Source organism: Patella vulgata, chromosome 7 (assembly GCF_932274485.2).
Source record: "Patella vulgata chromosome 7, xgPatVulg1.2, whole genome shotgun sequence".
Classification (NCBI taxonomy): domain Eukaryota; kingdom Metazoa; phylum Mollusca; class Gastropoda; family Patellidae; genus Patella; species Patella vulgata.
The window spans coordinates 59,771,502-59,784,940 of record NC_065885.2 but is presented as its reverse complement, the minus strand read 5'-3'; the positions used below and the strand labels follow the sequence as shown (position 1 = coordinate 59,784,940).

General features: G+C 35.4%; 1 protein-coding gene across 2 annotated transcripts in view; it reads left to right on the top strand.

The window, feature by feature from the left end:
• The window catches only part of LOC126827525 (prickle-like protein 2), a 119,289-nt gene that overhangs the window by 98,865 nt on the left and 6,985 nt on the right, over positions 1-13,439 (top strand). For both annotated transcript variants that reach the window (XM_050556967.2, XM_050556969.2), the window contains 2 exons: positions 12,258-12,509; positions 13,126-13,329. In XM_050556967.2, coding sequence (XP_050412924.1) covers positions 12,258-12,509; positions 13,126-13,329 — 456 coding nt within the window. The remainder of the gene's footprint in view (positions 1-12,257; positions 12,510-13,125; positions 13,330-13,439) is intronic.

Genomic DNA, 13,439 nt, shown 5'->3' with positions numbered 1-13,439 from the left:
AGAAACAATGACCTCTGGATCAAAGAAGGCACATGGAACAATTGAAAAGCCAATTTAATATTAAATGCAGAATTCTTAGATCCTCTTCAGAATCGGGGTATATTAGATGTTAATATTTTTTTATTTTTTTATTTTCTTTTCAAGAGATCAAATGAAATGACATGGAATTTGATTTCCTGCTTCACTCCGTTTTTTGGGGGTGGGGTGGGGGGCTTTAGATTAGATATAAATAATTTTTTTCAAGCGATCAAATGAAATTGGGTGTGGGGGTGGGGGCTTTAGATTAGATATAACATATTTTTTTCAAGGGATCAAATGAAATTTAATATCCTGCTTTTCTGCACCAACTGGACTAATGAAGACTGGCAAAAACCATGACAGACATTTTGCCTGCACATCCGAAAATAGACGCATTTCCTCGCCAAATCCTCCATCATGGAGAGAACAAACTAAAGCGGGCCTTTAAATGGTTGGTTCTCAGCAGGATAATATTTGGGTTGAATCTTCGGGATGGAACCAGTAGTGTTACGAGTCTTTACACAATTACAGAGCTTCTTCTTTCGCACATTGTACAGTCATGTGATTCTAATGTCAAAATTCATGTAGACAGAAATTGCCCGCGTACAGATCTTTGTAAAGTGTTAGCAAAGCAAAAAATCTGTGGAGAAAACAAATAAGTCGTCTGCTAAATGACACATGGTGTTTTCCGACAACCTTACAAAAGCCAATTAAGGCATTGATTTCTTGTACTATCCAATGAAGCGATGGTCTCTATTAAATTCTGTCTGCATTCTTTAAGAGCTGTAGGTAGCCACATTGAGTAAGCAATTGTTTGAAGTTTTGAGTCCATTAGTTAAGTGTTCATCTAATCTGTCTATCACTAGCTCTGTTTATTTTAAAACTTGTTGATTTGTTTAAGATCAAATTTTATTTAAGTGATATAGGCCCAGTGTAATGTATTGTTTGTTGGTTTTTCACAGGCTTCAATGAAAACTTCTTTCTTTTTTAAAAATGATGTTGGCCTAAGTGTAATGTAGTTTGTTTTTCCCAAGCTTCAATGAAAGCTGTGTTTTTGTTTTTTTTTATACTGAAGACATGGAGAAAAGATTGTTTTGACATGGTCGCCTGTCCAAACTCGTGGGTTTTCTCTGGTTTCCTCCCACTGCTAAAGACCCCTACACTCAAGCGAATTATTGAAATAAAATTAAACCATATGTTAGTCCCGAAATGACCTAGTTTGTGTCAAGTGGACGTTAAACCCAGCTTCTCTTTCTCTCTCTTGTTTTGACATAGACATTTATATAGAAAAGGGGGGTTGGATGGCTGAATGGTTAGCGTGTGCGCGCTGTATCATACAGTATGTCATTGAGTCGACTGGCGTGGTTTCAAATCCCCGGTTGTACGTGGCAAGGAGTAGGGTCGCCTGTCCAACCTCGTGGGTTTTCTCCGGGTCCTCCAGTTTCCTCTCACTGCTAAAGACCCCTACGCGCAAGCGAATTATGTAAATAAAATTAAACCATATGTTAGTCCCGAAATGACCTAGTTTGTGTCGAGTGGACGTTAAACCCCATTTCTCTCTCTCTCTCTCTATATAGAAAAATTTTTTCAGTTTATAATCAATGGGATTTGATCCCATGAACTACCGCACCAAACCACTGTAGCCTATGGCAAAATTTATTTAAATAGTATTAATTTCGAAGATATTGTATCGTTTAAACACATTAAAAATAGAACACAAAAAAAAAAACCAAGCCAAAGTGACTTTTATTGAAAACTTTTAAATTTGTTTCTTTTTATGTTCAAACAAATTTATGTCCTGAAATGTTTCTTATTTTTAATTTTTATGTTCAAACGAACGCTTGTAAATATTTTACAATTCCCTTTTGAATATCCGTCACTATTTATTCTCACCCCGATGAATAATTTCTGTTTGTATATATCCCTAGTCTCGATATGCCAATAAATAATTTCTATTTTAAAGCATTTGAGTTTATTGACCGATTACATTAAGTCGATGTTGGCCATTTTATACCTATGACTCATAGCATTTCGGCTTTATGATGGGTCTATCAAAATTCACAAACGCACAAAATATGGGAAAGTAATTAAGGACAGGGTATTTATGAGTTGCTGTTCTTGAGTGACTTATCAAATTTCTAAGCATATCGCATGGAAGCCATGGGCTGTGAAGATCTGGTTTTATATTACTTAGTATGCATGAGATGCTGATTCTGTTTAACCATGGCCACCGTTCCACGATATTTGATGCTGCAAAAAATTAATAAATTCTTAAGTGGAAGGATATTTACGAGGGCTGTTTTTTCTTAGAGTATGAACTTAATGTGTGGTGATATGCTATAAATTGTTGGTTTTGATTTGAGTTTTGATAGGTGGCTTGATAAATTAGTAAGCTTATATTATAATCGTTATCTGGTATATATATCCGTGAAGGAGAACATATCGATTATCAGTGATTATTGAACATCTTTTGATCTTTGAAAACAACACAGGACTCCTTCACAATAAAATACATGGCACCTTGGTTTTTTATCCCATCCGAAGGACTAGACACTATTACTTGGCTCTTCCTCGAATGACTAGACACTATTACTTGGCTGGCCCCCCGTCCTACATCCCTGAAAAGGCAAAAAACTACACCAGAAAAATCCTGCAAAACTTTCTTGGCTAAAACAAGAATCGAACCAGCGCCTTTCTCACTGAGTAACTGTGGTTCCATCCGCTGCAAAGCATGTTACAAAGAGTTTACAGTTTGTATGGATTATGTAAGCATCCAAAACATAGCTCAATGCTATCAAAGTCTGTAGGTGGAGGCTACGAGGCACGTTACAAAATGTCTGAGGCATCTTACAACATGTCGACAATTTGTACAAGCATCCACAAAATAGCTCAATGCCATCATAGTCTGTTGTTGGAGGCATATTACAAAATGTCAACAATTTGTCAAGTGTATGTATGTATCCACAATATAGATCAATGCCATCATAGTATGGGTATTGGTGGCTACAGCGCTATGAAGGCATCTTACTAAATGTCAACAGTTTGTACAGATTATGTATGCTTTCTCAACATTGCTAGAAGCCATCAGAGTCTGTATTTTGGAGCCTAGTGTCGAACAGATAATACGACTTCTGTTCTTTCTTACAATGTTGAATCACGCAATGTAGTCGGTAATTTAATAACCTCTAATCCAATCAGCTTCTTGTTTACATAAAATCAGTCCCAATGTAGCGTTTTATTTGTAAAACAATTTCCATTAATGGCACCGTAAATCACGAGAAACTTCCATTGATGTGAATTATCACGTGGAAATATAAGTTGATTTTCTCAGAGGTTCAAGAGAGAACCCAGTGCTTGGATACCAAATATAAAAATATTACCATTGAATGCAAATCTTCGACACAAATATCTTTACTTTTTTCTGGTTGGTTCTTGAATTTCAATAAAATATGCATTCCTGTTAAAGTTAAAGCCAGCAGACTGTCATAAAATGACCGTAATAAATGCTTAAAGCAAAATTCTCAAACAAATTTTTGTAATTCTATTATAATTTTTATGATATTTTTTTTATCTGATAATGCTGGAGGCAAAATAGAATAATATTTAATACTGAAAAAAACAACCTACTTCTTGCAAACTTCATTACTTTTGTAATTTTGTTATATGTTGGACGATTTCGTTTTGTCTTCGTGGAAGAATTGAATAATATTTAGTAATGTAAACTTTTATCTTGTAGCAAAGTTACTCGGTTTAATTGTGTTTTCTGCGATACTGTTATAATTATACGGGTGCATATTATATAATTGAATTATATCAAGATGAATTGCGTTTTAGATAAAATAATCAAATTTATAGTCACTATAGTGTAAAGAGGCCATTAACGAAACTGTTACAAGAAATGAATGAAATGAAATGGGGTTTAATGTCCTACTGTTCTTCCCCGACTGGGCTAATGAAGACAGGCATACACTAGTGTGTTATGAGGAAATTTTTGCCCAGACAGCGGCACTTCGGCCTACTTTTATATTGAAATCCAACTGCCGAGGGATCTTTTACGTGCACACCAATGTGTACACGTGACCTATCTTTTTTGTTCCATCCGAACATGACCATAGGAAACATATTCTAGTTGAAACTGATCTAGTTTGTGTCGAATGGACAATAAACCATCTCTCCCTTCCTCCATGTAAAATGGTTTGCCCACATGACCATAGGAAACATTCTAGTTGAAACTGATCTAGTTTGTGTTGGATGGATGGTAAACCACCTATCCTTCACCTATTCTATCCTTATAAAATGCTTTGCCCACATGACCATGGAAACATGTTCTAGTTGAAACTGTAACACATCAGCCAGACCAGTCATTAATCACAGCATTGAGTACATGGAATAATACTCTGACACCTTCTTTACCCTTTATCTGACAAAGACAAACTATTTATTGATGTCCGAATCATCATACAATATGATAAAATGAATATATACTAAACCCAACTCAACAAATGTCAACATAGAGATAAATGATGCTGCTTCTTTCTCTCTTCTATTGTAATAATCTATCAGAGTTGAGTTCCTGACCCCTTGTCAGGTAACAGAGCTTTCAGCAATCTGGACAAATTACATATAGACAGATACAGATGTAAGGAAGTATATTATAATAATGATGTAAGTCTGGCAGTAATGAACTAGTAACTTATATTATAGATATAAGGGCGGTTGGATGGCCGGATGGGATGGTTAACGTGTGCGCGCTGCATCATAATGCCTGTCAATAACCCTGTTTACATTACAAATTTTAAGCGTGCCAGGAACAACGGTACCAGGCACGGGCACGGCACGGTTTATTTTTTTGTAGTGTAAATGGGTCAAACATAAGCATGCCGTACTGAGTACCGTGCCAGTCTAGACCACTAAAATGTAAATTTATCGCGGCCTGGTACCGTGCCCAGAGTAAACGGGGCTATTGAGTCAATTGGCTTTATTTATATTACCCAGTTGTACGTGTTAAGGAGTAGGGTCGCCTGTCCAACCTCGTGGGTTTTCTCCGGGTCCTCCAGTTTCCTGCCACTGCTAAAGACCCCTACATGCAAGCGAATTATTAAAATAAAATTGAACCATATGTTAGTCCCAAAATGACCTACTTTGTGTCGAGTGGATGTTGAACCCCATTTCTCTCTCTCTCTATAGATATTAGTAAAAACACTGAAAAAAGACAAATCTGTGTGAGACAAAATGTCTGAGGAGTTCTGTCTGACAAAGCCAGGATTTTGTGCCTGACAATGTCTGACTGGTGCTTTATGCTCCAAATTGTAAGATGGTTGGAGGGATTCAAGATCTTAAGTTAAAACACGAAATCCTGTACGTTTATAGAGCTGAAATGTTAAATTTGATGTTAAAACACAAAAGTCTGTACGTTGTACAGCCCTGTAATGTTAAATTTGATGTCAAAATATGAATTCCTGTACGTTTTATTACCCCGAAATGTTAAATTTGATGTTAAAACACAAAATCCTGTACATTTTATTGCTCTGAAATTTTAAATTTGATGTTAAAACACAAAATTCTGTATGTTTTATAGCACTGAAATGTTAAAACATGAAATCCTGTAGGCTATACTTATAGCCCTGTTTAATTTGATATTAAAAGTTGAAACACTGCAGATTGGAAGAATAAAAATCTCTAGAATACTAGAGGTAACCAAGATCTTGAGCAAAATTTTTGAAAAAAAAACCCAAAGAATTTCTCGGCAATAAGGATGTAATAATACCTGTTGGAGTATACCAACATTGTTTACCAAATCGTAACCGCTATAGTTATTATAGATAAAAGCTACTCTTTCTGAATAAACAAATTCTCTATTTCCTCATTTTCTGCTCAATTGAATATCCCATCGGTGGTATTAATAAACCCACAAATCCCAACTAAAACTGAGTGAGTGGAGAGAAGAGTTGATTTTGTCGAGTTATCTGGGTAATGTATGCCACCCTTGGTATGAATTAAATGCTGCCTGCCAACATGAAATGGGGAAATACCTTGAACACTGCTGGTTAAAGGGATACTATTGGGATGTTTTTGTAAAGGTTCAGGTAGGCAGTGAATTACTCAAGTGATATGAGATGTTCTTGAATGTGTTAGTATTCCCTGCCTTGTGTACAATACCTGTCATTTCTTGTAACTTACATGATACTGTAGTATCAGTTGTTCTAGAAAGAGTTACACTACACCCTGCCTTGTGTACAATACCTGTCATTTCTTGTAACTTATAATATAGTAGTATCAGGTGTAAAGTTCTCGAAAGAGTTACTACACCTTGCCTTGTGTACAATACCTGTCATTTCTTGTAGTAACTTACATGTGTATGACATAATGGTATTGGGTGTTTTAGTAAGAGTAACCACACCTTCATTGAAAAATATTTTTTTTTACTTGAAAACTTAATAACAGAACAGAAAACAGAACAAATAATTTTGAAAATGAAATAAAAAACACTAACTGATTCACATGAAATTGGATTTACTTTCAAGATCGACAACAAGCAAAAAGCATCAGACATTTTGAAAGAGATACACCTTAAATTACATTAGTATATCGAGACAAATTTTGGTGAAACACATGTCAGGAATTTCCTTGTTTTAAGTCGTACCTTGAGATCTGAGAAATAGTCGACATGTTTTCACATTTTGTTTTGTCTGTCTGCTATACCATTGAAATCTCAAGTGCGCTGTTTTTTGGGATTTTTTTTAACAGCGTCTTTCTGATAAAATGAGTGTTCTTTCGTTGTTTACAAGTTTTAGAACAATACATGTGTAAAAACTCAGATCTGAAAATATAAACTTTGGTAAGAACAATCGTGGTCTGTATTCGCTTAGATTACCATCAGAAGTTGGTAGTTACCGGGGGAGACGATACCCCATCTGTAGTCTGTTACCTTACCATCAAAAGTTGGTAGCTACCGATAGAGGTGAGATGAATACCGTCAGAACTCCATATCCAGTGAAAAGACGGCTGCATCTTTTATTAGCTCGCTGTATACCGTGTAATGAAAAACAGGCAGTAAATTGGCATTTTGTAGCCCAAGACATGGTCGACCAGGCACATGGTTAGCAGCTGCTCAGAACATCAACATGATAGGCCAATTACAAAAATATAGAAATGTTTTTCTTCATTTGTTAAAAGTTGGTTTATGGTATCATACACTCTTATAAATAGTAAAAAATTTCTGTGATTGTTTAAACTCTTTAAATGTTATTTTCTTGAGTTTTTAAAATGCACAGAAATTGAGATTTATTTTGGTACTATTGATTCTGCTTTGTTTATATAGTTGCCCTAGGTAACAATTTTTGATTTATTTTTGGATCAAACAATTTGATGTCAAAAATTGAAATAACCTAAAAAAAAATATCCAAGCACTGAAATGAAAAAAAAAAAATGGTACTTATGATTTTATTCTTGAACTGGTGGCTCTCAGTTTTTCATTCCATCCTAAAGACTAGTGAGTGATGACTTGTCTGGAGATATGTATGCTTACTCAGTGTTGAACACCTGATACCATTTCTATGTTTAATAGTTGCCATTGGTAACAATTTTTGTGTACTTTTGATCAAACACAATTTAAGTTGCTTTTTGAAATAACCTGAAAAACAAATCATACATAATTCTTCAGAAGCACCTGTTTATTTCATTTAGATTTTAAATTAGATTTAATTTTTGAAGAGTATATTTCGTAAATTGTGCCCTAGTTAAGGTGGAGGAGGATAGCATCCTGCTCTCGTGTGTGTAATTGGTATAGGTAATGTAAGAAGCAATATGTGTAGAAAGGTATGACTAATGCCTTGTAACGAATGGGCTTCATGGTTTACCTGAAGTAGAGATCAGATGTTTTTACCTGGTGATGTACGTGCAGGTTCAATTTGAAGTGTAAATATTTTATGGAAATTAGAAAAGTAAATTGCCTTGCAAATCTACCTGAAGCTCAAAAATGAATATATTTTCTTTTGATCCCAAATGATGTTCTGTACAGATGCACGAATCTGCCATTACTTGATTCGTTAAACGTAGATGATTTGATTGGTTGGTCAGTACATATTTAAAATTATTGATCATCATTTGCATGTTTGTGGACAATTGTTTAATTTCAGAGGATGGCATATTTTGGAAAATTTTAAATTCATCATATCTTTGTAAAAACTGAATGGAACTGAACCATTTTTTGGCTGATATTTCGTTTAGAGTTTACTCACATTTCATTTTACAGCCACTATAGATGAGTGGTCAGTAGTAGGCTTTTATTTAGCGATAGTACAGTGATGTAGTCAGCCAGGTAGATTAGTGGAGTGATTAGATACAGGTAGTGATATGTAGGTAATAAGTGGATGTCAAACTAGTAGAATTACTTATCGTTCTGGACACAACTAGCCTCTAAATACCAGTACATGTTATATATACAACCATCACCGCTGTAACGAACGTGTGGCAAGTATTTACGGCATGTGGCAGTACTTAGATATAGAGTGAAGCCAATCTGATGTTCTTTGTATGTATTGGTTGGGCGGAGAGATGGGGAAAGTAACAAATGATAGGTATATTGGTTACTGTTTACCTGTATATATCGGCTAATCAACTACTCCGATTTATAGCACCTGCTTGACACTTCGACCAGCTGACCCAACTTGTTAACTTGTCAAAATGGTCGGAGTTTATTCTTAGGTTCAGACTTGTATGTGCTATATTTACAGTTTTTATTTTCTGGAGTCTTTAAAAAGTTGGGTGGGGGGGAAGAAAGTGGTCTAATGCATACACTTTAGATAAAGTGGCGTGTTTCCAAACTCAAGCTTGTACGTAGCAAGAACTCAACTCACCTGCTTAATTCTTAATTTCTTGGGTTTTTTCTGGACCTCCGGTTTCCTCCTACATGCAAACAAATTATTAAAATAAAATTTACTGTACGTTACTTGTTAGTCCTGAAATTACCTAGATTGCGTCGAGTGGATGTCAAATGACCTAGTCTGTGTTGTTGAACTTTATTTCTCTCTCTCTCTCTCTCTCTCTCTCCCCTCTCTCTAAACCAAATAAATAGTTTCGATAATATCTCTAGCTATATAAAATGATGGCCATAATATGATGCCTTCATGTGATTCTGTAGCTGACATGGTGACTTTAAGATATAACATGCTACACATGCATTCTATAATATTCTATTATCAAACATGCATGTACAAACTAGAACACACCCTTCAGTTCCCACATGAAGAATTTACATAATATTCACATCAGATAAGAATTCTGTTGCTCTTTCTTATCGCAGGAATATGTAACGCAACATCAGGGAAGCACATTCGCTAAACATTTCTGACATGTATGTGAAAAAAAAAAAAGGGATATTAAAATTACTAACGTAAAAAGCATTTAGTGAAAATGTCATAATCACGGGCGGCATACGCAATCAATGAAAGATTTATTTAGAATTTTTTGAATTTATTCTGAGCATTTGCCAGTTGAATACCAAATAAACAGAAAGAATTGAGATAAAGAGAGTAAAATTAAATGCTGGCCAAATTATCACGGTTTCCTGCTTATTAAGACCTCCCAAGAAATAATCCTGCTAAATTGTGATTCACTTAATATCTAATAGCCTGGCTTTCACCAGATTCCACGAGTCGAGAACAATCTCTTAAATTTCACATTTTTCTGTGTGCTGGTATATGTGTTATAGAAGGGTGTAATTCAGCCATTAGGAACGGGGGTAATTAAGCTATAATTATGACCGAGAAGGGGCGGGAAAAGATTTTATGCTTTACCTCAACCAGATGGTAAAAAATAAGGCCACACCAAATTGAAATGGGAATAACCTACGAGTTCTGTAGGCTGAAACAAATATTAATTGAAATACAAAAAATATGTGGTTGCTCTTCTTAGATTAAAAGTTTTTCTTTTATTTCTTGAACAATCTGATTAAAACACAGATCCTATTTCATTTTGGTTTTTATAGTTCAAAGAGTTGTTATATAACAGACGTTCTAGTTGATGTGAGGAATTAGCCAATGAAACAGTCTGTTACGGTGTGTTCTTGGCGTGCTCTGAGCAGAACTGTGGGTAAACCCCCTAGTAACGTCAACGCTGAGGGATTAATCAATGTCTGATGTCATATGGTCGAAAGTCGCTCGTATGACCCCTGACACGTCCTCCCAGTACAACTGGTCAGATCTTCATGTAGTGTCGGCCATCGAAAATATAAAAAAACGTAGATCTGTATTTTAATCAGATTGTTTGATGTGAAACAAATATTAATTGAAATACGAAATATATGTGGCTGCTCTTCTCAGAATTTAAATTTGGCTTCCTATTTCATGACAATTTTTTTTCTTAAAATACCAGAAATATTTGGTGGCTTTTCTCAAAAATGTTAAATCCACAAATTTTTAAGTTTTGAAATTTGAAATAAAACATCGTTCAAAAACTAGAAATAAAATTGTTGTGGCCTAACGTGTGTGTGCGTGCGAGTCCGTATGGTTCAGATTATACACAGATATATAATGGAACTGTACGTCTGCTTGTCATTGTCTTCAGGTGAAACATGCAAAATACCTGAAGCCCATTCTAACAGAAGTTTTTGGATTTAAAGTTTTATAGAAATAACTGAGAGGCCGATAACACACCGCAGATGTTGTTATATTGTGTGTGAATCATTTCGTCAATTCTGTGAGAGAAAAAATTGAATGGTGTTTTGGATCCACAGATGGTAACACCCCCACCCCCATCCCCCTCTTTGAAACCTAGTAACTATACCATCTGTATGTTGTGATGACCCTCATCTATTGTTCCACATATTCCCTATCTATTTTTAAAAAGGAGGTTTGGATGGGCGAGTGGTCTAACATGTGAGGTTTAGATCATAAGGTCTGTCATTGAGTCAAGACAGCTGTCTAGTCGTTCGGATGGGAAGAAAAAACAAGGTCCGGTGTACACATTGGTGTGCACGTAAAAGATCCCTTGGCAGTTGGAATTCGATATAAGAGTAGGCCGTAGCACCGCTGCCCGGGCAAAATTTCCCTCATAGCACACTGTATGGCATATGCCCGTCTTCATTGGCCCAGGTTAGGAGCAGAACAGTAGGACGTTAAACCTCATTTCATTTCATTTCTTATTGTAAAGACCTGTTTATGAAAGACAAGCATTGAAACAAACTGTAGCTACGCAGAAATACAAATATAACAATTCACTCAATGCCCACACGCTACAGACAGATAGGGAAGAGAGACCAAATGATCAAAGTGAAGCCAAGAGTTTATAGTTAGAGATTGTTTTGAATAATTATGAATAATGTTTCATTATCTTTTCCTCTCACTGCTAAAGACCTGAATTCAAGCAGTTTATTGAAATTAAATTGTACATTAAAAAGATATAGCTATGTAGCCAAATGATCCAAGTTAAGCCAAGAATATTAGAGAATGTTTTGAATAATTATAAATACTAATAGATTTTATTATGATAGACTGATGTTGTTATATCACATGTTACATCTGGCTACCTTACCATCTAATATATTATAATTAACGTTAATTACTAATTAATTATCTTTATATAATACCTTAATTACACACAGATGGAAAATATTCACCCCATCCTTAACACAACAAAGATGTGAAATCCACCGCAAAGATGTTTTTCAAAGTAATTAAATATTTGTGGGCAGAGATCAGAATATCCTCTCTAGACAAGGAAGGGTTAAAGTCTAATTCACATCTGGAGTTAAATGTATCATAGGCTGTGATTGGCTAACACCATGCCTGGAAATAAAGCAACGGTCACTGACAATGTCACAATCCAATTGGCACTTGTCATTTTATCTGGCAAAAATTTGTCTTTTATAACATGTCTAACACAAAGTTGAATATGTCTGCTGCTAGTTAATTAGTACCTGATATTTTGTCGGGTACATCTAAAACCATTTCTCCAGGCCTGAATAAAACACTATGCATATTATCCACCAATCAGCAGTTATATGTATTGTAGGCTATGATTGGTTAACACACTGTGTATTCCAGCCAATCACAAGTTAAAACAAAAAATATTTTGAAGCATGAATTAAATGGTTCTAAAGGGTAGGAGGGTCAAATTAAAATCTTGTTTGCCAAATTGAGACAATGAAAGTTTTTACGATCGGTTAATATTTTCAGTTAATTTGATTAATTTTCAATTTACAACTATTTTTACAATTTATTTATCTTTTAATATTTCAGGTTCATCAGTATTTTGGCGCCATTGCCGATGATAAGGTGCCATATTTAAACAGTAATGGAGAGAAATATCGTGTTCGACAGTTACTTCAACAGTTACCTCCCCATGATAACGAAGTCCGATATTGTAACAGTCTATCGGAAGAGGAGAAACGTGAATTACGAATGTTTAGTGCTCAGAGAAAGCGGGAATGTCTGGGACGGGGAAGTGTACGACCCTTACCCCTCACAATGACAGGAACTATTTGTTCAAGGGTATGTATTCATACATTATATAAGCTTAGTTTTTTTTCCAGTAGTATAGATTATCCAGAAAAAGAGATCCATGTACACCATGCAGTGGGCTATGAGGGAAATGTTGCCCTGACAGCTGCTGCGCTTCGGCCTGCGCTTATATTTCGATTTCCAACTGTCAAGGGATCTTACACCTGTTTTGTTTTTGTCCCATCCAAATAACTAGACACTAGATTGAATCCAGAACCTCCTGATTAGTGAGCCACCACCGCCACACCTACCGAACTACCGGGGCTTCAATTCAGTGGATGGAACCTTTCTGTTAAGTGACTTTTAGTGAATTATATCACCTTATAGTAAATATTCAATGGTGTACCCAAGTTTTACTCAAATATAATTTCAGGACAACATTTGAGTAAAAATCTTCCAGTTGATTTGACTGAAAACCTGTTGATTTTCGGGGATTATGGGTTACAACGCTTCTATGTTTAGTCAAATCTGCCAGTTGATTTGACTGAAAACTTGTTGATTTTCGGGGATTATGGGTTAGAACGCTTGTATGACCGTCCCTATAAATGTTTAGATAAAAAGACAAGACAAGGAATATATCATAAATTTTTTTTGTTTACTATTTCAGTGTCATAATGAAATACCTGGAGGAGATATGGCTGTGTTCGCATCAAGAGCTGGTCATGAACGATGTTGGCATCCATCTTGTTTTGTATGTTCAACATGCGGAGAGTTATTAGTAGATCTGATATATTTTTTTAAAGATGGAGAATTATTCTGTGGACGTCATCACGCTGAAATGTTAAAACCAAGATGTGCTGCTTGTGATGAGGTAATATTAAGTTGAATTTATGATTTGGTTGTAAACCAGACATTTTACTCTTGTTTTGGAAGTTGACAGTCAAGGCTGTTTCTTATTTAGTATCATTACAGTATTCCCTG